At 44.1% G+C, this 26,316-nt stretch overlaps 2 protein-coding genes across 3 annotated transcripts; one reads left to right on the forward strand and one right to left on the reverse strand.

Moving 5' to 3' along the window:
• Positions 1 to 85: 85 nt before the first annotated feature.
• LOC135915492 (uncharacterized) lies at positions 86 to 17,191 on the forward strand. 2 transcript variants are annotated; one of them, XM_065448591.1, is made up of 14 exons: positions 86 to 498; positions 581 to 729; positions 2,219 to 2,425; positions 2,897 to 3,011; positions 4,647 to 4,719; positions 6,657 to 6,770; positions 7,788 to 7,862; positions 8,822 to 8,894; positions 9,134 to 9,220; positions 9,373 to 9,459; positions 10,557 to 10,658; positions 12,736 to 12,825; positions 13,442 to 13,549; positions 14,451 to 17,191. In XM_065448591.1, the coding sequence occupies exons 1-14, from the start codon at positions 494 to 496 to the stop codon at positions 16,475 to 16,477; spliced, it is 3,312 nt and encodes a 1,103-aa protein (XP_065304663.1). In that variant the 5' UTR covers positions 86 to 493; the 3' UTR covers positions 16,478 to 17,191. The 2 variants fall into 2 exon arrangements, with proteins under 2 accessions (XP_065304663.1, XP_065304664.1); XM_065448592.1 differs by having other exon boundaries at positions 581 to 726.
• A 1,141-nt stretch (positions 17,192 to 18,332) lies between these two features.
• Positions 18,333 to 26,053, reverse strand: Ost48 (dolichyl-diphosphooligosaccharide--protein glycosyltransferase non-catalytic subunit Ost48). The gene is made up of 11 exons (XM_065448608.2): positions 25,840 to 26,053; positions 25,610 to 25,720; positions 25,435 to 25,521; positions 25,253 to 25,356; positions 24,854 to 24,948; positions 24,661 to 24,754; positions 24,436 to 24,584; positions 23,393 to 23,540; positions 22,211 to 22,331; positions 20,763 to 20,869; positions 18,333 to 18,838 (listed from the first exon to the last, which is right to left on the reverse strand). The coding sequence occupies exons 1-11, from the start codon at positions 25,982 to 25,984 to the stop codon at positions 18,683 to 18,685; spliced, it is 1,317 nt and encodes a 438-aa protein (XP_065304680.1). The 5' UTR covers positions 25,985 to 26,053; the 3' UTR covers positions 18,333 to 18,682.
• Between the last annotated feature and the right edge of the window lie 263 nt (positions 26,054 to 26,316).

Genomic DNA, 26,316 nt, shown 5'->3' on the forward strand with positions numbered 1-26,316 from the left:
ATTTGCGCAGTTGTTTTTTTTTTTCGTTTGATTTGCCGAGTACTGAGCGCGTCGCGCGAGAACTGCAGCAGACGACGCGAACTTCTTTTACTTCATCCAGACGCTACGTTAATTCAAACGTGCAGACGAGCTCTACGAACGCGACTAATTGAGCGAAAAAACGCCACCAGCGGACATTTTTAGTCGGTGCAACGCGAATTAAAACGACAAATCAGGTTCTCGCGAGTATCGCGCATTTCAAAATTTTCGTACAGCAGACGATAATCAGCGACAGCCAGAAACCGCCAGATCGCCATTTCTGGTCGTCGCGTCGCAACATCGGCGGGACATTTGCTGCGAGTTATTTCTGAGAAAGGATATCACTTTGCTCTTATTTTCGAGCTTAAAGACAAAGGCCTCGACGAGCGCAGTTTATTTACCTACATCTCTTTCCATAAGTGTAGCACGTTCACTCTAAAAGGGTGCACCGAACGTGCGAACGCAGTGGCCCGATATGAGGTAGAGTCTTGTACTTCCTTTTGGAGTTATAGCCGAAACTTTGCAACTATTTTCTTATGTTTTGTCTTTTCAATCTTCTCAGAGGAGACGGTGACACCGGACAAGCGACGCCGCAGAGAGGTTCGACGCTCGGGATTCTCCCGCCAGTACCTGGAGCCCCGGTGAAGAAAGGGAACCGCCGCCTATCCACCAAAGGGACGCTGAAGCCTAAGAGGCTTGTCTACAATGGTGGTAAAATTAGACACATTATCCGCTTGCGCAGTTCCTTCAAATATTCATAGAATATAGCGATCGTGAATGGGCATAACCCAACTGGAATATTCATATAGATATATGCATGGATCTCTCGGTCCTCAACTATTAGATCAGCTCCTGTAGGAACAGCACCAGCCATATTATAACAGATACATAAACAAGTTAATCTATCTACCTTCAACCACATGCATGTATAGAATTCATGGTTTATTATATGTTCTGTCTAAGTTGTGCAACCATGGGGAAGAAAAAGAACATTTGAAATAACTAATGGTTTCAGAATAAGAGGAAAATTGAAGAAATTGCTAGTACAGATTTATGCCCACTCAAATTGTACGCACTCGAGTTGTACAAGGATGTTTTACATAATCCTTCAGAGTGAAAAAAATACTGCCAAATAATTACCATAGGAGTGTGACAAGCGTGCTTTTTAGTTACAAATGACTGCAGTCATCCTACATGTAATTGTTTTCAATGCTGCAATGTTTCACCAGATTACATAACCAATTCTTATTTTCATAGACACACTAATAAGGGTCATGCGTCTAGTTATGGATTTTCATTTCAGTTGGACATAAATATTCCACTTCATACTGACATTGTCACAGCTCCAACCATTGCAATATTGTCCTAGTACAATATTACAGGGTACAGGTATACAGAATGGAAGCGAGGATCGAGTCACAATTAGCTATGCACAATAACCTTTGCCTCCTCACATATGCATTGAAATATATTAATTTCACCATTGGGCAAGTTGGTTGGACAAGTGCTTTCTAGCATGAAGTTGGGAGAAATAAACTAGACAAGACAGCACTGTCTAGAGGTAATCTAGACAGTGCTCTGAATATACAATAACAAAAGCAAGAGATATATATGACCTTGGTGGTCTGTGCTTCAGTGTGGCTCCTGCAACAGTGTCAAAAAGAAAGGGGAGGGAGAGCGAGAGAGACTTGAGTCTTCTATTTAGACATGTGTCACATATTGTAAGATGCATCAAAGCTAGGTGTCCTTTCCAAAGTCATTCTTCATTTATCTGGTTATGGCATATATATTCTGCAGGATCAAACAATAAACCAGTGCTCTATCTTGCCCAGATTATTCATTTCTCCCATCTTTCCAGTCAAAGCAAGGCTAAGTCTCGGTTATTTGCTGTTGAAAGGTGCGCACATGTTTGCTAATCAAAATCTACAATGTAACTATCATGTACCACTTCTATAGTATCGTCACATCCTGCAAATAGACTTGCACATCTCGCATGCCATCTGTAGTTCAGAGTGTGAAACTAGAATCATACCATGATCAAGCATTCCTTAACAGAGCAGCATGCATAATCAAGCTTACCTGATGATGGGTCACAATTTAGTACTAACACAAGTACCATTTGGCTGTTCCAAACATAGTGCCACGTTTAAAGAATTACCCTGTGTCTGAATCCATGAATCCATCTTTCATCTCCACACAGTGTCTCAAACAGAGGAAGGCACCCAAGACACAAGCGAATGCCTTGACTCCAGCCAAGAGATGCAAGAGCTACTTGAAGCTAGGATCAACACTGTTGAGGGAACCTGGGTGCAATGCGATAACCCGGAGTGCAACAAGTGGCGGTACCTTGCCAATGTCATCGACCCCAGTGAGCTACCTCAGAAGTGGTTTTGCTCCATGAACAGTGGTATGCACGAGGTTTCTGCCCTTGAAAACAAATAGCACAGAATGCTGAAGGAAACAGTGAGAAGTGACCGCAGTGTGATTCACTGAAAACTTCAGTAGACGCAGATAAGGGGACTAGGAGAGAGAGAGAGAGAGCCTGTGCAGTATCTTGTTTGCATTTTTAAAAAAATCCTGCAATACAGATTTCGTTTGGCGTCGCAAACTTTGTAAAAATGTGTGCAAGTATAGAAGTGGAGCTGAATGTAAGTGGACAAGTGGAGTAAGGAAATAACTCATATACTCAATAAAGCTCTTTCTGATCTGTAATCACCACAAGGGCTAGCTACTCTGAACAAAAATGATTTGCATGACAGTATCAGTAAGTGAGTCTGAGTTCAGTTTGCAAAAGTGCACCATAAACGTGTAGGCTTTACGTGACTCCATCACACAAATTTTTTACCTTACTTTTGCATCTCGTGGCACTTTTTGGCAGATCCGAAACACAACACCTGTGAAGCGGAGGAAGATGATCAGCCCGATGATGACTTGCTGGAAGCAAAGTACTTTGTTGGTTCAATAGTCTGGGCCAGAGTGAACACATATCCATGGTAAGATCGTTATGCAATAAGGAAGGCATCAGTAGAGGCCTTCAATCATCTTACCAGTGTCCTTAAAGACGAATGCACTGTTTCCTTGGGCAACTTCTTAATGCACAACAAGTTGCCAAGAGGAGGAGTTGTCTCCTCCTCTTTCTGGTTTTGTCGTCTAGCGCTGTTTTAATTTTATTGTTACCAAGTTGCCTTTATCCTTGCCCTTGTTAAGAAAGGTACTTTTTACAGAAAAAGTTCAAGCACATGACTGAAAGTTATATACCTCACTGAAGATATGTGGTTATACTCAAAGAAGAGAGAGGTTTGCAGGAAGATAGACAAATGAAGTGACCAACAGTGGTTGAACAAGGAATGTAGCCAGAGCCAATGTTTTGACTTGTCTTCACCACACTTTGACAAAGACGAGGCCCTTTGTTGAAATGTTGGCTCCAGCGATGCCCCTTGTTTGATTGCTGCTGATAATTATCGGAGATGTGGCTGCATTTGGGCATATACCATCTTACCCTTTTCTTTTATATGGATGAACTGTTTGGCATTGTTTTAAGGTTCATGTTTGTTATAATCAAGGCGGAAGCTATGTTCAACAGGCTCAGCTCACCCTCAACTGCAGGAGTTGCACTAAAGAATGAATTGTGCCTGTCACGTCCAAACCAAATGCAACAGCTCAAAACAAGAGGCTGCTCTTTTCAAGCAGCCGAGGACAATAGAACGACTTTTACGTTGAGCTACTTACTTAAGTGACAACTGAAACCAACTACACCCTCAGATAAAATTCATTAAAGAGTGTTCTGCATTTCTAGCGCTCATATTTGAGTTATCCAATTGACCATTCATTAGTCCACATAGTGTATGAGAAAATAAAGAAACACACACAAAACGCTTACAGTGCTTCTCCAAGCCCAGAGCCATGGAGGAGCAATAATTGCTTTTAGCGGCCTGAATAAAAGCCCTATCGACAGCTTGAACTTGTAATGTGTATAATTAAAGAAAGAAACGGCTAGGAGGGCTGGACTTAATTATCACACAAGAAGTATTTGTATAAATGTTTAGCACCAATGCCTCTCTACTTTTCTTCTGCCATTATACTGACCAAATGCGCAAACCTTAATTGTGAGCCCCATATCTCTCTCATGGTACTGCTTTATGGGGAGGCAGCCAGTGAGGTAATGACAGACCTGCCCAAAGGCGATGTTGATGTCTGACATTAGGTATAGAGTTATGCCAGAAGAGATAAATGAAAAACACAAGAAATGACAGACTTGCAGTTTGCCATACAAGTTGCAGTTTGCTGTAGGCAAAGGCAAGGAAGCTCTCCAAAATGGCTTGACCTTGGGGCATTTTGTGATCATCACAACTGGACATACCGAGAGCAGATAATGCTCCATCATTGTCTGTCTTCTTTTTTTCATGGTGTTCTTCTGCGCTCGGCATGTTAAACTGTGTGAGGAAACCTTACACGCTGTAAATTCTGACCAAGACTGTGAAAGTTGCAGATTTTCTGTGTCCCTTTGCACATGTACGCTGCCTGCCCTCATAAACTTTACTCACTTCAATACAGATCACCTCGACTCACTCTCTTCTTGAAAACTTTTAGAACTGGGTGACCGACTTCCTTTGCGTCGTTATTACCAGGTGGCCTGCCATGATTGATGATGATCCAGACTTGGGTGTCTACGAATGGAGGGAAGGTAAACATAACTTGCCGGTAAGTGCACAGCTTTATTTTACGACAAGCATGACATAGTGCTGCAAGTACATGCACCATTTGAAAATGCAAAACTATGACAGTTGACCAATGTTTATCACTAGGCAACTGGGCCCGCAATACACCAGCAGTGTATCAAACTATTGACTGAACTGAACAAGCTATATTCCATTGTTTGACATACTTATAGTGCTAAGGATATTGAAGCACATAATTGAAAAATACAGGATGGGCGCTCAACAGCAATCTGCCTGTCTTCTTCCTCCTTTGTGCTTCTGTTACTCCAGTGTTAGAGATAAGTCAAACTACTCCAACAAACTAGCTCAACTTTATGCCTTAACTACTAATCTATTGCACATTCCAAGAAGCACAAAGAAAAAAAAATAAGCCACTGAAAGGCCGAACTATACTGATTCCGGCCAGCAGAGAGACTGGTATTTAGAGATGTGAAAATTAACAAAAGTTTTTTTTTTTTTCTTCCAAATTTATCACACACAGGCATTTAATACAGCACACTTACAGAAAGCATGTACTGAGGTATGTGACATTACAAGTGCAGAAAATATGCTGTGGAAACAATGGTTAACATCACTTAGCTCTGTTCGAATCATGAGCATCTAAGTTATTGTCATCAGAGGCAATTGGCGAGACAGCAGTGCCTTTGAGCCATTTGATTTAATCAAGTGTTTGCAATGCATACATTTACAGGGAAGAGAATCTACAGTGGCTTCCGTTGAGCTACGTGTATTTCATACATGATGTCGAAAAGGCTTTTTGATTCAGTGGATTTCTCAAACTTCCTTTGTATATACGTGACCTAAATTTAATCTCCTGTCAAGTGCACTATATTAATTTTTTTATTGTACAGCCTCTGCCAGAAGATTGATTCAATGGGCTTAATTTCCCAAAGAGACACTTGGGCAATTTAGACCGCCTGTGTATTCTAATGTGCACGCACAACTAAGCACATGAACATTGTATTTCGCTGACAATGTTTTCCCCCGGCACAATGCGGCTGCAGTGGTTAGGAACTGAACCCAGGACCTTGTCAGCAGCTGAGCGCCACATTGTCACTAAGCATAAAGACACCAGCAGTACAAGAGTTGCCAAGTCCTAGCTATATATTGTGTCGCATCCATGAAAATAACGGCCTACAAAGCTCTGGCAAGTGAAGGTGAGGCTGTCTCCCACTCCAGCTAATTCATGCAGTGAAGACTGTGGGGTCTCAAGTGCACTTGGTAACAAAAACTGCAGTACACACAGTGCAATGAAAATACAGAACAGCATTTATTGCACCTTCATACAAGAATACCAGCGAGCCGGCATACAATGAGTGTATGGGGAAGTTTGACTCGCCACAGAATTTAAGGCTACTGAGCGAGTAATGTTTGCCCTTGGCAGACACCGAAGCCTAAGTCATTTTCATGTGCAGTCTCACGAACAGAGGCATGTTTGCGAGATCATGTCCGTCCATGCTGGTGCCATGCTCTGAAGCTTTTCATGGGATAGTCCCGCGAAGCGCATCAATAAGCACATGGTCAGTCAGCATGTGAGGTCATTTTGTAGTTGAAGAGGAAAAAGGAAGCTTTCTTGCACCCAAGTATTTATGCTGTCAGGTGGCGCTCGTGTCGAAACACTCATATATATGCCGTCTCTTGTCGTACTGCATAGCTACAACATGGACTCCCTTCACTGCGTGTGTTCACTGTGCGGGGAAGCTGGATGCCAGGAGGCATGAGAGCCATGTGGGGAAAACATCTGGGGCTGCAAAAGTCGAGCGTTCTTACGAGATGCAATAAAAAGCTGGCTAGACATCCTGGAGTCAGCATGCAGCTGAGCCAGCTGGGATACACACATGCTGACCCTTGTTTCTTTCAAGAAAGGCTGTGCCATTAACTGCTACCTAAGTCATTGTTGTTCTTTTTAATCTGTTGCAGACAAGTTACCATGTGACATTTCTGGACCAAAAGGTGACACGGGCATGGGTTCAGGATAGGTTTTGCATATCTTTTCGACAGGCGCAAAATCATGATGGGCCTGCAGGGAACAAGGCAAGTGACATTGTGCTTGATACTGAAAGTGTGCCTGTTCACACTAAATGTAGCAATCATATGGCTTGCTGGAAAATTATAAAACATATGCCGACTTTTGCGGTCTAGCAGCTCTGTGCTTGTCTACTGTGATGGCTGCAGGCTGTCAAAGTGGTCACTGCCATCTTCTCAAGGACAACTTATTCTCTGTGATGCCCACGATGTTGTTCAACATATTACTGCTTGTTGTGGCTATATGGCCGAACCTTTCTGATCTCTCAGTTCATCGCAGTGCCCATTCAGTACTAGCGCTCGTGTCAATCCACTTTTGTCACCATAACAATTATGATTTTTGCCATTTTAATTCGTGGTTGTGCAAGCCAGCTGAATGAAACTGCACTTGTGCAGCTGTTTTCACAACAGTTTCTCCGGATAATTTGGTACGCTGCTGCCATTTCCCCTCATAGCTTGCATTGGTGTGTGAGGCCCCTGTCCTACCATCTTGTTTGAAGCTTGACTGCACCTGCAGGAATTACACATATTGCAGAGCTTGTGATAGAAGATAACACTCCGACTTAACACAGTGACTTTTAAAACACAATCCAAAATTAGGCAGTCCATTCTATGCTCAAATAGAGAGTTTTAGTGCGTCCGGTATTCCCCTAAATGCAGGCAGATTGTGCGGAATAGTAAGTGAGGAAACGTGGGTGGCCTGCACGGTGCAGCCATGAGTGGCCCGCACAGTGCAGTCGTGTAGTGGCTGCACCATTCAGGCCACTCAAGTTTGCGCCTCTGCTCGTTCAGTAAAACGCCTGGTCTGCTCGCGTTTGTCAAAATAGTTTGTTGTTTGCTTCTGTTATTTGTAAAGATGACACTGGAGAGATGTCCAAGCATGCTTTCTTGACCGTGGTTTCCTCTTCTGCACATTCTGTTCTCGTAATGATGTTTCGTGGAACCTAAATGAACTTGAATTGCTGAAGCTCTTGAGCACTTTCATGATGAGTAACCTTGCCACTCACTGTTATGGCTTTTCCTCAGGTTCCTGGCTACTACAGAAAGATGTTCGATGCAGCAGTGGCGACCGCTGAAAAAGCGCTGAAGATGCCCGTGGCGGTAAGGACACTTATGACAGCAGCCTGGGCTTTGCGTCAGTTTATCTATGGAATGCTTTTGTACAAGCACTCATTGACGAGTATAAACACAGATTACTAGACCATTGTAGTTTAACGTATGCAGTGTTCGAAAACATTGCTGAACTCTGGGTACTTATATGCTGCTGTACTAATAAGGTAGCTGAGACTTATGGCGAAATAGAATAAGGTTAAGCACCTCTACATGACAGGCTTTTCTGACTTATTGCTTGTAACAGATCTTAGCAAACAGCAACAGCGTTGAGACTTGTGGCGTTCTCACCCGTGCTCTTGGGACAAAGGAACGACAATACAGTGGTGCAAACAATCACAAGGGCATTTATTGCGCCTTTCATGGACTAATGCTTGCTAGCCGAGTTTCTATCCACAAAACATGTCGATGGGCGCGCGACAAGTCGCGGAAGTCCGACTCACCGCAACCGGATAACGAGCGAATATGTTCGCCCCACGCTGGACACCAACGCCTGGTCGTTCGCGCGGTCACGCGAACGGTGGCGCGTTCGAACCATCGGGTTCGTCCATTCTGGGGTAGGCCTCGCGAGACGGTCTCGCAGAAGCATGGATCGGCGCACGCGCAGAACGTCCGCGCCGCTTTCCGAACCCGAGCCACAGAAGAAGAGCCTTCCCCCTTTTGTGCCCAAGTAACCCCGCTGTTAGGTGGCATTAGCAGCGCAACACTCGCGCCATCTGTCGCACTACCCTGCAAGCATAGCGACCGCTGCAGTAAAGCCACGCGGCGAAGCCGGATTACAGGAGACGGGAGCTATGCGAGAAAACAACATATCAGGGGACGCGCGAGAGTCGCGCATCCCCACACTTTTTTATCTTTTTAAGATTAAGTGTTGCAGGAGAGAACAAGATAACAAGCTGAAAATGTCCTTTTCCAATGACAAAATTATATTTTTTTTTACACCTACACAGGAACGCATCAAGAGCTACTGCTTCTTGAATAGGTACCGAGGCACGCAGAAGAGCTCAGTCCAAGCTCCCAAAGGTACAGTTTATATCAGTGGTTGTTGCCACAGGCAAATGTCACTTGATTCCCCATCTTAGTGCTAGATGATGTTCCAGCACATATGAGCTTCGTACCAGTGGTACTGTAGCATAAAACTGACCCCTTGACTTTTTGGAGCTACTGCATGAGCGCCATGCTAGGGATTAAATATGTCAGAGCAACTCTTCACAAAAGTCACCAAAAATACTAAACTCAGTTCCTGGTACACGCACTTGCAGAGAAGCGTCCTCGCGGGAGACCACGCAAAACTCCTGCACCTGATACCCAGCCTGAAAAAGATGCAACGGCTGCAAAGTCAACACAAGGTAAGCCATGAGCAAGCTATGTTAATAATGCGTCTACACTGATTTTTGGAGCTGCTGCACGATCAACATTCTAGGGATTAAATATGTCAGAGCAACTCTTCACAAAAGTCACCAAAAGCACTGAAGTCAGTTCCTGGTATGTGCGCTTGCAGAGAAGCGTCCTTGTGGGAGACTGCGCAAAATCCCTGCACCTGATGCACAGATTGGCAAAGATGCAAAGGCTGCAAAGCCAAGACAAGGTAAGGCACTATTAAGCTATGCTAATAATGCGCCATTCATAGGACAGTGCGAGCTGGAGTGTGCAGCAAGCGATAAAAGAAAAATGATGAGATAGACATCGGTGTGATTCAGAGGTCAAACGTGGGTACACAACATCCTATAGTTGAGATTAAGAGGAAGAAGTGGTGGAACAGATAACTAGAGTTCTAATAGAGTAACAGACAAGGTCGACAAAAAATTAGGTGGTGTGATGAGATTATGAAATTGGCATATAGCGCGAGATCCATGGATTCAGCTGAATGCAAGGGAGCAGGATAATTGAAGATTGTTGTGCGAAGTCTTTACATTGCGGTTAGATTCAAATAGGTTGGCACTGGTTAATGATGACACTTTTTTTTAACACTTCATGACTGGCATGTCTGTTCTCGAATGCCTGTGCACCTAGGCAGTAAAAAGCAGTAAAAGTGCTCCGTGAAATTGCAATGAATTTGTCTTCCGATGCTAAGGCGATATCTTGAAAGGTTTCAATATGCCACTCTAATTATGGTCATCAATTGCCTGGTAATGCATACTATATGGCGTTTGCTAATTTAATGCAACATTGCTAAACATAACTCAGTTTAATTTAACTTCACTGTTTAATTTATATGGCTGTAATTCGTGGCATCTGGGTTCTTTCCTTTTATGAGCTCAATTTTTATTTTTCCCTTTAACAATATATAGTCGACACCACAAAGCATATAATTGTCGTGCTACAACACCTTTTCAATTCATTAGTGTTCTCCAGGGCTCATCAAATCATTCAAGTATTAATTGGCAGCTTCGGCACAAGTCGACACATCAATTTCCCTGTTCTAAACAGACGCGGAATACACAAATTCTTTCACTAAGCAACTATTCTGCCAAAATGAATGAAGTTTCTTGCAACAGAACAGGAGAGACTCTAAGTGACAAATAAAACCTAACATTACCAACTCAACAAACATAAAAGTTTGCTTTCAACATTAGTTGCAAGAGAAAAAAGAAATTTTAGTGTTACCAGTAAGTTTTCCTTTTTACCTTTCTTTTTAACAATGACACTTTTGCTCAGCTTAGCACCTGCACAAATGTTTTACAGGAGTGAAACGCCCAAGGGCACAGTTGTGCACTAATCTTCAAGAAGCAAGCAACCAAGCTGAAGAACCGCCTCCGAAGCAGTCTAAGGAAACCACCGAACAAGGTGAAGGATGGTTGGAAAGTTTTAACTTCGCAAGTTCGTTAAAAAATAGAAAAACAACAGGGACATTACGCATACACGTCGTTCCTCTGGCTATAGTGAATTGATGCATCGAAGCACTCCCCTAGTGTCACATTCTCGGCAGCTTCTTGCCAAAGGCCTCCTCCTAAAGGTGCTAACTTCTCTATGGTGCACACAGGTTCGCGTGCGTTAACGACGTACCTTTCTAGAAACAATGTGAAACTGCCATTTTTAGCAGTGAAGCACATTGAATGCACCACACCACCCTGTGGCAACAGCAATCTCCTGACTTCACACACATGCACATTTTATTCTTGTGTTCACTCTCTTTTTTTGTCTTTTTTCTACTTGTTCTTCACTCACTATTATTTTTTATGTACATTTTCCCTTTAAGAGCTTGCAGGTGTCGTGCCACTCCTGGTGGAAATGGCCAGCTAGCTCTCTTTCTACTCTCTGTGATTGTTTCATGAATGAAACAACAGCAACAACAACAACAACAACAAAAGTATACAGTCACTGTCATATTTGTCTTCTCCTGCAAAGGGCACTGGAGATTTCTGGCTGGGGTGCCTAGAATGTGCTGGCTTAACGTGGCTTCCTTACAAAGCACTCAATGTTTGATCCTTAAAGCCTATGTGTATTCAGGTTAGACTGTTACAAGGTACACTGCCCTGGTTATGTCTCACAGCCATACTACCGCTCTCTACACAAGGGGCAAGCAGTCACAGGTTTCATCACTGTCGCGAAGTTTCCTTAATTCTTTCTCTGACAAATTTGTTGCACTGTATACTTTGTACAAATGTTTAGAGTGCATTTGGAAGCATTCAAAAGCAGTCCGAGGAAAATAATTGGTCCCTTGGGCTTCATAAGCCAACATAGACATGCAATTTAACATTGCCATGTTAGCTGCATCCATTTATTTACTTGACAAAAGCTGCATGGTATTTATGTATACTCTTATTGGATACACAGCGAGAGGAAAATCTCCCTTTTCTCATCATTATGGCTGTTTAAGGCCTCTCTGCCTTCAACAATAATACTGCTCATATTGAAATGAACTTATTGTTTCAATATTTTCATTTTAACTACTGTTTTACTGTATTACCTTTTACGACAGTCTCAAAACAAATCAGATCATGAAGTATTTAGGCATCCTCCCATTCTTCAAATTGTCAACAGACAGCATGAAGCATAGATCCTTTCAATGTACTGGCATCACACAAAAAATATTTTGTCATGCCCATTGCAAGCCAATGCAACAGGAAAACCACAAAGGAGGTTGACCTTTGTGGACTTCGATTGAAAATGCTTCCCTTCATCTGTAGTAACACCCTCTTCTCTATTATGTTTTTTATTTGAAACGGATTTTCCTGTACCAGATGGCAGAATCTCGCCTTACTGTGAGAATCCCTATAATGTGAGAATACATTATTCAAATGCTAAATTGCAGTGCTTGGTTAGCTAATTAATAGCTTAATTGTTCACTTTAGGTTAGGTTAGGTTAGGTGTCAGATCAAAACCAGACAGTAATGAGTGATGCCAGTTTAGCATAAATCCTATGCTACTGCTAATTTCGACATGTGCATCTCCAAAATGTGCTATGGAATGGCATTTCACTTGGTCTTGCTTCAATTTTTTGGGGGGGGTTCCAAGTCGATTTCTCAAAACTGATGGCAAGCTCTCGATTTCCCGCAAAATGGACTTGACTTCACTAGTGCTGTACTTCAATCCTGAAACTGCACTAACAAGTGTCCTAAGTGCTTATTCAAGAGCTAAAGTTGTATATCTTTGTTAGTACTCTGAGAGAACACAGACTTGTTGCGCAAGTAATGTCTGCTTCTTTAACTAGTCCACATAATCCACCTAAAGAATTGCAAGGTATGATGCTGCAGGCTGTTAAAAAAATGTGTATGGGTTTAAAAACAAAAACAACAACTAATGTATACTACTTCTTTTAACATCCAGGAACTGCAAGAGAAAGCATCTGAGATAGAAAAAAAGCATTGTTACTAATGAGAAAAGGTCGTGAGAGAATTAAAATGTCCATTTGCCAATGCAGGAGAGGTGACTCCACATGGTAGACCACGCGAAGTGAATGCACCGCCCACACCACCCAGCAAAGAAGCAGTCACCTCACAAGTGAACCAAGGTAAAAAAACAGAGCAACACAGCTATTGCACTGGTGATTGCAGGCATTATCAACTGCGTGTTCAATGCTTTGGACATTTTGCAACCTATCCACAAGCACTAATCGTTAAAGTTGCTAAAGCATAAGGCTGCAGGTGCTAGTATTTTTTGTCACAGAGAGCTATCATAAGCTAGAAATGCTATTTACTGATGAGCCATTGAAATGACCAGATAAATGCAGCACAAGATTCCTTTGAAATGATGATGTTAGAAGGCCAATTTAATGTTAGATGATATGTCTGCACTAGCCATGATATATACAAAATGCAGTGACGTTGCTGCTTGCAACTAAAAGAAAATTAGGTGTACCATTCGGCTGGGATGTAACATGAATGCACGGGATGAAATGCGCGCTCTTACGCTAAGCCATAAAAATTTTTGCCCGCCACGACATAGCACTAATGCGCAAACGCCGAGTGTGCATTGTGCACGACGTTTCATCGTGCTGCTTCTTCACAAAATTAAATGCATAATCACAAAGAACCCTTAAAAATGTTCGCTTGCTTCATAAAAATGAATTGCTATATGTGCCCACCTTTGCGGACTGTTTCACTGACTGGCCGTATATTGTTGCACAGACGTGAAATGCCCGAGAGGAAGGCCACGCAAAATCCTTCCCGGTGAAAGCGAAAAGTCTGCGCATCCAGGCCCAAAGAAGCCAAAGCTAAAGGCATGCTCAAAACAAGGTGAGAGCATGAAAGGCTATCAGGACAGCTTGGTTATTTAAGACAAGCATGCTCATACTACTTTCTACCAACATCTTGTTTCAGTGCATTTAGCGTACGCAAGAAAAACACCCTCTTTTTTTTTTCCCAGACCTAGTCTAGCTATTTCGATAAGCATTGAGTTTTCTAAGTGTGTTACCAAAAGCTGACACATCGGCGTCTTTAACTGTAGCTGGAACTCGGGAGTCACACTGCTCTGCAGTGGCAAAAATGTGCTGAATCACTTTGCTTGCATCTGACACATGCGCCCATGTTTGTGAATCTAACATCGGCAGCATAAAAATAATCCTTCCTTCTGTACAAAGTAATTAGCTGAAGCACGAACAAAGGTAAAAAAGAACCAGAGGATAACACCTGATTATGCTATAAGAAATCATTAAAATCCTGAGCAATGACGCTAGCAAGCCTAATTCTCGTGCCACCAAAACTTGCTTTTGAAACAGTTACTATGGCGAAAGTATGGACTATGGTTACTATGGACATGCCTGTAAAAATTTTATAGGAACACCAAAAAAAAAAGTAATTTGAACTGTATCAATACCCTAATTTACCTTTATGCAATACCAACAAAGCCACTCTTACTGTGAGAACAGGCTTGATAAGCCAGAAAAGACTCAAAAATGAAAGACAAGTGGAGTTACTGGGAGTTCCGCCTCACTGTTCCCACAACAGCTCACCATGACGTCATGCATTTTGATGCATGACTCAAAATGCACGACGTCGTGCCCTTGAGCTTAGTGGCACGATGCCATAGCCACTACGCTACCACAGAGGGTCGCTCTAAACTGATCTGTTGTTCATTTAATGTAGACACCAGTCATATACAGAGGCATGCAGTCTGACATCTACAAATGTTTTTCAGTCCTGGAACTCGAGCGTGACAAGATGGAGCCCGGTGATTACAAGAAAGCCTGTGCAAACCTGGCAGCATCCGCAAAGTGTACTTTAAAGCAACCAGCAAAAGGCAAGCTGTCTGCAATTCTATCCAAGAAAACAATTGAAGAAACCAAACAAGGGCAAACTTGCAAAAAGGGATCTAATACAAACCAGAGTATCAAGACTGCTTCCTCAATTCTGACAGCGGCGACAGCTTTGGGCAAGACCAAAGACAAAGTACACAATACTGGCATGACAGCGTCACAGGGGAACGCAGAACACAAAACCCAAAGCGAAGGTGCTGGAGCTGTCTCTGAGCAATCTCTTTTCACATCCCCAACCGATCATGAAAGCCCCGATTCAATGGCAGCTATGGCATACCCACAGCCCACCAAGAAACCAGGATGTGCAATCAAGAAGTTCGCCGTCCCAAATCCTGTTGAGAAGAAAGATAAGGACTCCGCAGTTTGTGCAGGAGTGCCTCCAGACAGTGTGACAGAGAGTGACAGTGTGAAGCTACGAATAGACACCGAGCTTACTCATGCTCCCCCAGATAACGCCACCGTGCAAGCCGAACCTGACAGTGACAAGTCGCCTACCAGAACCAAAGCTGACTGTGCCAAGCCGCTCATGCCTCGACGAGATTCGACAGAGGCAGAATTTGTCCTCTCTATTCCATCGTTCGACAGCGCAGAGGCTCAGCCCGAGTGCTATGATGTCAATTCTCTGATTGAATTCCTTGACGATGACAAGGCGGTTGGCTACAAGCCAATGCTTGGCTCTCTGAACAAGGCTGGTAAGAATACCGACGCGAGTAAGCCAAATCAATTGCTGCTACCATTTGATCCTATGGATATAGAGCCTCCAATGGATACACTCCCAATTGAAGAGCCCATGAATGCCTCTAGGTGCAACTCAAGTGATACAAGTCAGCCATGGCAGCCACAACCTGTGGCATTGAGGACCGCACCCAAGGTGGCCCTTACTGAACAGCCAATGCAGAGGGCCAGCAGTGAGACAGAAGTGCAAGCGGTGGTTCGGTCAGAAACAGGACCCCAGTCAAACCACCGAGTTGAAGAGCCAGATGAGGTTTCAGCCGGGGCAGCAAGAGCCAGAGGTGTCAAGACTGCCTTGAAGGCCAGGACTCCAGCTGACAAGCAATCCGCTATCAGCAGGGTCAAGCCCATCCGTTTGAGCAATAATGAGGACACTGCAGCTGCGGTCTGGAACGAGAGCAGCAGCAGCATTCCTGAAACCAGCACAAGCGAACAAGAGGTTGACAAAGTGAAGGAAGCGGCTGTAACCGAAGACAAAGAGAACCACGCGTCACCATCTGCCGTTGCCCAAAACACAGTTCCAGCAAAGAAAGGGAAGGCAATATCCAAGCCAAACCGTGCACTGCATGAGATGGTGCCGCCAAAAGCACCCCTTGCGAAAAAATCTGGTTTCAAGGTCCCAACGAAAGAAGCAACCTCGAAAGCAGAAGCAAAGATTTTGCAATCTGCTGCACTAGTGAATGGAGGTCTGCCAAGGGCAAGCACCAGCAAAGTGGCCAAGGCGAAGCTGCAAGCTTCCCTGGCAAACCTGAACGGAGCTAACTCGAAAGCTAGTTCCAGCAAAGCAACTGAGGCAAAGCCACAAGCCGTGACAGCAGATGTGAGTGCGACTCACTCCGACGCTGGTAGCAGCGAAGCCGCTGAGGTTAACCTGCAACCTGCCCTATCACACACCAACGGAGTGCAGTCAAGGGCAAGCACCAGCACGTTGTCAGCTGACACACACACACCAGCTGCACTGGTGAACACAGATGAAGCCCAGCCGAAGTTGACCACCGGCTGCATGGCGGACTCGGAAGACAGTGACTTTGAGTCACTCTCAAACACGCAGGATCTCACGTTTGAGGACACGCTGTCTTCAATTTCCCAGAGCTTAGAGATGAGCCAGGAAGAGGATTCAGACTTTGCTAGCTTGGAAGGCATAGACGGCTCACAGTCGTTTGACATGGAAGAGTAGAACAGTGCAACTTTTGTTGTTTGTTGCTTCACGCTTTTTTCCTCCAGAGTAATGCGTTGTTATGCTGTCTGGAGCCAAGTCGTATCCAACTGACTGCTGTTTAAAGAGATGCCCACCCCGACGGACAATCTGTCAAGTTGATCTGACAATGGCGACAGCAGCACCAGAAATTTTTGTGCGCATTCTATGCCGATTACCCTGGGCCAACTGTGACTGAAGTTAGCCTCACGACTAAAGGTCATTCACAGCACACAGCCAAGCACATGAAAAGTCTTACACATTTATCTCTTGAAAATAACTTTTTTATTGTTTTTCATAGTTAATGTTTCTTTCCTTGGATTTTTTCATTGCCTGGAGCCAAGCTGTGCTCTGTTTTCAGCTAGTCAGGACACGCACAGAAATGCCGCTGCCAAGTTAACGTCTGACAAAGTCACAGTCAACAAATTTATTGCCTGCATGACCAACACCTCTCTAAGCCTGCCCCAGTCATGTTCTGGTCCAAGCCCATTCAAGTCTGGTATTCTTGCATCACTGTCATCTGTAGAAGAATTGGCAAGACTTGCAAAGATCTGGACTTTCAGCAGAAGACATCAGAAGACAGCAGTTTAGAATATATCTTGTTACAAGCAGTTATACTCAAGAGAACCTGCATTTTGTTTAAGCATTATACTGTTATTCAAAATTGTATTGAAATAAAGCAAAGGCATTGTTGGATTCTAGTGCCCTTGACTGAATTTCTGCATTGTGGAATAGGGTACTTTTGCAGTGTTGTGTAACAAAGCCAATGGTACACCAAAAGAATTGTCTACCGTTGTTCGACTAAAGAAAAAAAAAATGGCTGTGGCTTAGGTAAGGTTAAGCCAAGGAGGCGAAGCATACTAGCCTTTATTTTAGTTGTTGAACCACTGTTTAGCTTGGTGAACTACTGTTGCTTGGCTATATTTGGTTCGGCTAGACGAAGAAACAACTCATGCGTTACTCTGCTTCGCCTTGGACGCATTGGACGCGGTGAGCGTCGAGCAACGCAGCGTTCGGCGCAGCAACGAAATGTGTGCCTGAGCAAGCGACGCACGCCTGAGCCTTAGAAACAGCTCGTTTCTAAGGCAACACCGCATTCACTAGAGGCGCTTTTGTACCGCTTTGAAGCATCGTACTCGTGGCTCAGTGGTAGCGTCTCCGTCTCACACTCCGGAGACCCTAGTTCGATTCCCACCCAGCCCATCTTGCAAGAGTTGAGCCAAAGCCACTTCTCCTCTGTCGTGACGTCACGGTGTCACGTGGTTTCAAGGCGACACCGCCGCGCCTGAGGAGCTGGGTTGAGCTCTCGTAATATGCTTCGCATAAAAAAAGTGAGAACCTATAACGATTTTGCAACTTTGCATTCAAGCATAATCTTGGTTTGCCAAAGTTGGCGAGTCGTAGTTCAGTAAATTCAGCAACAGTGCAAGACGGACGCGGACAAAGGACACAAAGAACCCACAAGACAGGAGGTACGATTAGAAACTGCTTTTTCTGGCCAAATCTCTGCGCTTGTCTTTAAGTGAATATGTGCTGTTCATAGTTCATTAATGCTTTGCTGTTTATTCTTTCTAGCGAGTGTGTTCCCAGAAATCACAGAACTGTTGGCAGCATTTAAAAAGCAATATTTTTGTCCTAAATAAACTTGCTTTAAAGTTGGCACTTGTTTAGGCAAAATGTTCTTTATCAGCATATGTTTTATGCCATCACTTTTCTGCATTCAACTTGACAACTTTCATATGCAGAGAAAAGAAATAAGGTCCCCCTGTTCTCAATACACACCCCAAGATTTCAAATCCGTTAAGTGTTTAGTTTGCTATAAAGAAAACAGCTTCAATGGCCCTTATATTACATTTTATTGAAAAAAAGAAAATTAAGGAAACCCATAACAATGTCTTTGCAGCCGCACACTCAACACAACATTCAAACGTAAAAACAAAAAAAAAACGACAACAAAAAGAAAAAAAAAAGGGAGGCGGGGGGAAAGTCCCACTGTCTTCGATAACCATTCGCACTTTGCAACTTTTAAGCCAGGAGGAGCTTCCAGACGTGCTCTTCTTCGATTGTGCCTATCACTCGTTCGGAGCAAGGACGCACAGGATGACTCTTGTGTAATGAGACAATGGCGTACAATAACCTAGTGCAACGCGCGGATGACTTGATGTTGTGGGGCCAGCCACCCGAATTTCACTCGGCCTTGCTCTTGGGCGTGTCTTTGTGGTGGAGGAACACGCAGCTCAGCAGGAACACTCCAACCATCATGGAGAAGGCGCTCAGGTAGTACGGGTAAGCGGACGGGATGAAGCGCTCGTACTGTGTGTGCTGGAGCGGTCGCACGGAAACCTGAAACGAAAGAATGGTCGGGCACTTGCGGCCGTGTTTGCAAGTTTCGCAAACGGGCTTTGTCTTAGACCTCACCGAGTCCAAGAGGGTGTTGCCTCTAGGTTAAAACGGACGACGCACTTCAAGAACAATCCTTGGTAATCGCACAAAAAGGAGCATTTGCTCTGGAAGCACGCCTCTATTTTAGTGCCTGCCTTGCAGTAGACGTTGAAAATTTATCTAGCAATATCTTGGCAAAGAAAATTGCTTGACAACCGTCAGTGAATCAAAGTTACACATCTGGTTGAGGGACGGTACTCTTGTCGGCTTTCAATTGGACAGGGAGTGCTCAGTGCAGAACGCAAGGTCTTACCGTATTTACTCGCATAATGATCGCACTCGCGTAATGATCGCACCCCTAAAATTTGTCGTCAAAATTCGATTTTTTTTATTTCCCGCGCAATGATCGCACCCCGAACTTGCCGCAGCGATGTGTCGTGTGCTAAGTCTAGCGAATAATTATCGCGCTTACCACCTGTCGAATGCTACGCGAACGACTCTTCAAGACAAGCCAAGCGGCCTGCACGCATTAAACATTCTTAAGTAGATGCCTCATTTCATTACTTTCATCACTTTCCGCACTTCCATGACAATATGAGGCACAACCAAACTTGCCTTTATTATGGGTTGGCTTTATAATGGCTGATGTCAACAAAAACAATAAAGGCGCATTTCGATTCTTTTCATCTGCTTTTGCACTCATGAGCACGCAACAAATCGCGCGCGGCAATGATAGTAGCCACGTTTACTCTGATACGTTAAAAGTGTACCCTATTCATACGCTGACGCTTGTAACACAGCTAAGATATTCGCCCACCCTTAGCGGAAAGTAGTGAAGACAGATGCCGCAGTTTCCGCAGCATGCCCGTCATGTGTTTCTGTCACTGGCAGCTAAGCGCGCCCACCTATTTCTGTACCCTCAAAGTGGACATGGCTATGTTATTGCCGCAAACTTGCCGATATTAACGATATTATTCACCACTAATACGGAAGAAACTGTTTCAATGCACGTAATGTACTCACGAGAAGAAAAAAAAAATTGCGTTCGGTGCGCTCGGCTCGCTCCGCTAGCCACCATTTTTGTTTTGGTGTCCCGCACCCGCAATCTCGCATCCCGCAGCAAATGCGGACGAAAAAAAAATTTTTTTTTTCCCGGGAAATTTAACCCGCGTAATGATCGCACCCCTGAATTTGCTTCAATTTTTCTGACAAAAAAAGTGCGATCATTATGCGAGTAAATACGGTATTTGGGTAAATGGTTGAAATTCAATATAACAAAGTGAAGTGCCAATTTTACCAACTTACTTTGAGGTTTAACTGCACTACTAATACTAATAAGACATGCTGTGTAACTAACTTTCTGTTTGGCTAAATTGCCCAGTATCTACACAGTAAGGTCCAAGGCCTGCTGTCCTTGTCAATGACTTTTGCCAATGCTATGATGACAGCAAGATTCATGCACATGAACTGGCCTTGGATACAACTGTATGGAAGACATTAGTACAAATGTGATCTCACCTCGCACAAAATTACGAAATCAATATTTAACATGACACACAAGCCAGCGATAGGTCACATTACTGAAGGTCACAGGAAAGCAAAAAAAAAATGAAATTCGGGGTTTTACGCGCCAAAATCACTTTCTGATTATGAGGCACGCCGTAGTGGAGGACTCCGGAAATTTCGACCACCTGGGGTTCTTTAACGTGCACCTAAATCTAAGCACACGGGTGTTTTCGCATTTCGCCCCCATTGAAATGCGGCCGCCGTGGCCAGGATTCGATCTCGCGACCTTGCGCTCAGCAGCCTAACACCATAGCCACTGAGGAACCGCAGCGGGTCACAGGAAAGCAGAACAAAAAGATGTTGGGCAAGAATGTCTTACCTGAGTAGATGTGTACAGATGTGTGTAGCCGATGCGGTTGTAGTCAACCTTAAACTGGTAGACACCATAGACGTCGGGCACCTTGAACTGGGCCTCGTATTTCTGGCCTAGGAGGCAGAAAGAGAATGCTGCTAGTTGGGGGGTGCAAATGTATTAAACAATTACGTGACAGTAAACGCACATACACAAAACAACACAGTGCAAAGAAGAAATTTAAAAGAGAGAAAGATTTAGCTTACTCAATAATACATTGGGCACAATAGGAGTCAAGTGCTGCAAGGGCTAGTGGAAGCAACAGGACAGTGCTTTTAAGACATTAGTTTCACGTCTGTTGGGTTAACTCATGTCCATGACCTCAGTCATGTTGATTTAGGTTAGGGCTGCTTTGGGTAAGTTAGGTCTGAGTGAGGTGAGAATTAGTTAAGACTGCGAAGTTGGGCTAGTTGATCTAGGATCAGGTTGGACTCAAGGTTGTTAGATTTGAACCCAACTACATATGCAGCAAAGAAACTCAATGCTCTACCTTTGCTCCAAGCCACTACACGAGCATCGATGGGGAACATCTTAGCAACCTGCTGTTTGCAGATGACACTGTTCTGTCTAGCAACGCTGGAGGCGACTTGCAACAAATAATTGATGACCTTAGCCGGCAAAGTGAGAGGACATGGTTGAAGATTAATATGCAGAAGGCTGATGTTCAATACTCTGGCAAGAGAATGAGAATTCATGATTGGCAGTCGGCCCCTAGAATCTGTGCAAGAGTATGTTTACCTAGGCTAATTAGTTGCTGCGAGCACTGATCATGTGAAGTAAATTTACAGAAGAACAAAGATGGGTTGGAATGCATACGGCAGGCAGCAAAAAGTAATGACTGGCAGCTTACTGCTATCCTCGAGAGGAAAAGTGTGCAATCATTGCATCCTACCGGTACTAGCATATGCAGCAAAAACTGGGGAAAAGAAGCTCAAGAAGTTAAGGATTGTGCAATGAGTGATAGAACGAAAAACTACAGGCATGACGTTCAGCAGCGTGGATTAGAGATCAAATGGGGGTAGCAAATATTCTTGCTGACATTAGGAGTAATAAATGGAGCTGGGCGGGGCATGTAAAGAGTAGGGCAAATAACCAGTAGTCTATCAGACCTACAGAACGGTGCTAAGACAAGGAAAACGTAGTTGGGGATGGCAGAGAACTAGTTAGGTGGTGTGGTTAAATTAAAAAATTTGCAGGCATAAGATCAGATCGTAATGGCTGGCACAAGCCCGGGGTAACTGGAGATTGCTGGGAGAGTCCTTCGTTCTGCAGTGGACATTAAATAGGCTGATGATGACATGTAGTCCATGTTAGTCCTAATAATGCACTTTCAGCGGCACCTTAACAGCGCTTGTGTGGTGTGTGTCATCTGTAATGGCCCACAGAGTGCTATCCCTAGGAGCCAGTACACTCACCCTTCTTCTGGAGCTTGGTTCGCACAAATGGATCGATGCGAACAAACTCGAGCTGCAGGTCACTGGCATCGAACGGCACCCACTTGTCACCCTTCAGGATCTCGATCTCAATGCTGTACACCTATTGTGAAAAAGTGCATGCATTGTGTTGGATTAACAGAGTGGTGATTTGGGCGAATTGGAGCAGTTCAGTCATAATTGCGATCAGCGCATTATGCAAAACAAGCGACAGAAGAAAGGAAAACCAGAATGTAAGGAGGACATAGTGCTCACTGCATTATTGTTTTGTGTAGTGCACCGATTACCATTATGATTTTGTTAGAAGTCATACAAGGCTATAAGATATACCTATGACTGGTACATTATGGCAACAATGTGCCACTGCTAGCATCTCAGAACAAAAAAACGTGCAGCAAGCCATTAAATGAGCACTGAGTGCATCTCCTCATATTTAATGCTGGCACCAGAACTTTATGTTGACCCAAAATGAAACATACAGGACACTTTGGAGCCAATTATCTGAAGCTAATGCCAAAATAGTGGTGGCACCAAATTAATAATGATGATGACATGAGAAGCTCAAAATATGGTGTCCTGGTTGAAAACACAGATATTGTGTGACTGCAACATAAATGACAGTAAGTAAAAATTATGGGGTTTTACGTGCCAAAACCACTTTCTGATTATGAGGCACGCCGTAGTGGAGGACTCCGGAAATTTTACTAACTGGGGTTCTCTAATGTGCACCTAAATCTAAGTACACGGGTGTTTTCGCATTTCGCCTCATCGAAACGCGGCCGCCGTGGCCGGGATTCGATCCCGCGACCTCGTGCTCAGCAGCCCAACACCATAGCCACTGAGCAACCACGGCGGGTTAGATGACAGTAAGTAATTAACCCAGTAATGCCCAAGAAGAGTTTCACGTCAAAGAAAATTAAAAGAATTGTTGACATTTATTTAAGAAGTGTTTTTTTTTCTTCTTCGCTAGAACTCAATTACTGTACTAATTTTTAAATTAGAAACAGATTTTTTAAACTATACAAAGCTGAAACTTCACTCCAGCATATAAAAAACACAACTATGGGCTTCGCATTAGCGTAGCATGTATGGTAGATTACATTACGGGGTTAAACTTGCTACCAAATCAAAAGGAAAAAAAAAATGCCAAAGCTGAGAACTCACAACATCATCCATGACGGTGTATGCCTCAGGTGCGCTCTTTTCTCCCTTCTTGTAGTGCTTGATGTTCTGTGCCCTGAGCACACCCTTCTCCTTGAAGACCCACTGCGACAGGGCTACAGCCAAGGCCTGGTTGCCAGACGTTGCATGCCTGCACAATTCAAAGTGTGATACGTGACCAACCAGGGTCATTCGGCATTTAGGTTGTAATTCTACAGGCTCTTCACTGGATCTAGACCAAGCCGACTGCACGTTAACACTATTCCTCGGCATGTTCAGCTGGAGTGAATGTGGTATCGGATCACTGCAGCAACATAGCTCTATCACAACTTAATCATTACGAGTGGAAGTGACAATGAAAGCTAGACAAATAAAAGCAAGGCACAAGCCACATGTCACAGGGGGTAGGGAAAGCATTGCTAAGGGTGAGATGCCACTAATTTTCACAGATGCCCAACTGTTCCAATGATCCTGCACTCAGCATTGCCATGTTCAGAATGACATCGCTGATGGCTAAGCGGCAGAAAACCAAGAATAAATGCAGTGAGCACGACTTGAACATAGCAACCGGAGATGAAACAAAGGAACATACAACACTGCAATGTGGCAGAGGCTGGAAGTGCAGCTTTGAAACATAACAAGAAATGCACGATAAGAGAAGAAATGGGAATGCAGAGTTGCTTGGTCTGCGCTTAAAGCCTGCGCTTCCAAGAGAATCTCTTAATGTGGTTTCTTCAGATCAACATTACCATACATAGTGCCCCCTATTGCTAGGCATATACAACTAAACACAGTTGCTGTACACATCTGAGTGATCAGAAATGACACCAATGCACTACTTATTTTGATGTCTTCTGGTGAAGGCTGCAACAAGCATAAAACTCTCAGCAAGGGGATCCATGTTGTCGACACAATAGCGAGATATACAAGATTTTACGACTGATAATTCAACATGCACAGCTCTTTTGGCTTCACACTAAAGTAGGCCAAAAGCTGAACTACACATTTCTTAAAGTTCCTAAATAAAGGACACATTGTTAACATACTTCTTAGAGCCTGGAGCAGCTTTCTGGACAGGGGACGAGAAGTATTTGTCGCTGAAGAAGTCCATGGACCCGGAGAACACCACACGGGCATTGTTCCTTGCTTGCAATGCAGAGATTAGTAGCGTGTTCTTGCCGACAGCATGAGGATACTGCAATGGCAACAACTCTGTTAATGACTGCACAGTGCTGTTAACTGCATAGCACAGGGCTGTGGCATGTGCCTACCTCAGTGATCTTGTTGTCTGGGTTGCTGCTGTAGGCTGTTGATGACGCAGTCAACACCTCCAGAACAAGGGGGTTCTCCTGATCCGAGATGATGCTGCATAATGTAAACGTTTTAAGGCGTGAAAAAAGCTACCCAAAGTTGCAGAAGGAACTGTGTCACTTATATGGAACCATTCACGCAGCTTTAACGCACCCTACACCCTTGAAGAGGAGAGGCGGAATGTTTTTGCTGCCGATGACCGTGGGTGCATCCAGCAGGTTTTCGGGGTCCGCAACAATCGTTGTGTGCTGCAAACATTGCAGAAGATGTGCAGTGTGGTTTGTGAACTCCACCCACAGAAAACAGTTTTTCCTTACAGTTAAAAGTACTGCAAGGCACACAGATTACAGTTCTACGTTCATTGGCGTCTCCCAACGAGGTGTTAATGATCTCTGGCAAGGTCTGCACTGCAAAGTCAAACTAGCTTCATCTAGCGTGCATCTTAAACGTTAAACAGCAACATAACGATTCAACCGAGAGTTTGTTCACGCAGTCTCGCAGATATAATTAACTGTGTCTGCAACGGGGATGAAACTACAGCAACGTACTAACCTTGCCTTCATCAGACACGTCGTAGTTGAGATGGTCAATCACGTAGCTTCCTTCCTCGTCGATTTCGAAGCCGCACTCGTTGGCCAGTTCACGGATGACGTCGCCTTGCGGGCATGGAAGAAGCGCGCAGGTCAGTACAACAGCGAACGACTTACCAACAAACACGGTCGAAAGCCACCTACCGACACTGGAACTGGCAGCCGCCAAAATGTTGCCCCCATCGTCAACGAACTCGGTGAGCGCTTGGACATTGATGGTGCCTCCAAATTCTGGGCACACGAAAATCAAAAACGGTAAGGCCACCGAAGCACGCACCACAAAGCGTCTTCACCACACCACCGGCGTTTATTTGCTTACCTTCGACCGACGGGGAGAAGAGGATCAAGTGCTTGTAGAGATATTCTCCATACTTCTTGAGAGATAAAGAAGGGTCGTCGGCGGACTTGAAGGTAAGTTTAAAACCGCGATCTGCGCCAAGAAAAAGATCGTTTTCAAGGAGGGTAACAAAGTCTTCTGCTTATATCGTGGGAGTTCACGTCGACAGGTCTCTCTCGCGAGCACTTTTGTACACGGTGGCAACTCCTTACCTTGCAAGGATTTGAAGAATATCGAATGCGTCTCTTTTATGGCGAGGTTATCTAGAAGCACAAGCGTTTCCCCACCGCCCAGAACATGCGGTAATAACACAGAAAACGCGAACAAACAAGAAACGAAGTACACTTTCAGAGCCATGATGTTGTTGATGCCGGCAAGTAGCCACGGCAGCAGCACCACAGTACCCGCTTCCACGTGTAAAAGCGTGGCGACGTGTTCATCCGCGTAAAAAAAGTTACGTCGCAATATAATTTCACCTATGAGTGCCTTTATCAGCAGCTTCCTGTCTTTTAAGCACTCGTGCTTAACAGTTATCGTTTTTATTTTATTTAGGAAATGCTTTTGAAACTTCATAAAGGGACTATTTCTTTGCTCTGAAGCTGAATTGGCGTCTAAAGCAGCACCAATCAAAACTGGCCAACGTAATGCGAAAGTAAAATACCTATCGCTTTTCTGAAATTAGCAAATAA

Source organism: Dermacentor albipictus, chromosome 2 (assembly GCF_038994185.2).
Source record: "Dermacentor albipictus isolate Rhodes 1998 colony chromosome 2, USDA_Dalb.pri_finalv2, whole genome shotgun sequence".
Taxonomy (NCBI): Eukaryota; Metazoa; Arthropoda; class Arachnida; order Ixodida; family Ixodidae; genus Dermacentor; species Dermacentor albipictus.

What these genes read in the sequence shown, in the direction of transcription:
- Ost48 (XM_065448608.2), bottom strand. Translation starts at nt 25,984, where the DNA reads ATGGCTCTGAAAGTGTACTTCGTTTCTTGTTTGTTCGCGTTTTCTGTG. An exon ending in ATTCTTCAAATCCTTGCAAG is followed by an intron (nt 25,721 to 25,839) that starts GTAAGGAGTTGC and finishes TTCTTGGCGCAG; the next exon opens with ATCGCGGTTTTAAACTTACC. An exon ending in ACACCGTCATGGATGATGTT is followed by an intron (nt 22,332 to 23,392) that starts GTGAGTTCTCAG and finishes TTTTCACAATAG; the next exon opens with GTGTACAGCATTGAGATCGA.
- LOC135915492 (XM_065448591.1), top strand. An exon ending in AGAGTGAACACATATCCATG is followed by an intron (nt 3,012 to 4,646) that starts GTAAGATCGTTA and finishes CGTTATTACCAG; the next exon opens with GTGGCCTGCCATGATTGATG. An exon ending in CGCTGAAGATGCCCGTGGCG is followed by an intron (nt 7,863 to 8,821) that starts GTAAGGACACTT and finishes ACACCTACACAG; the next exon opens with GAACGCATCAAGAGCTACTG.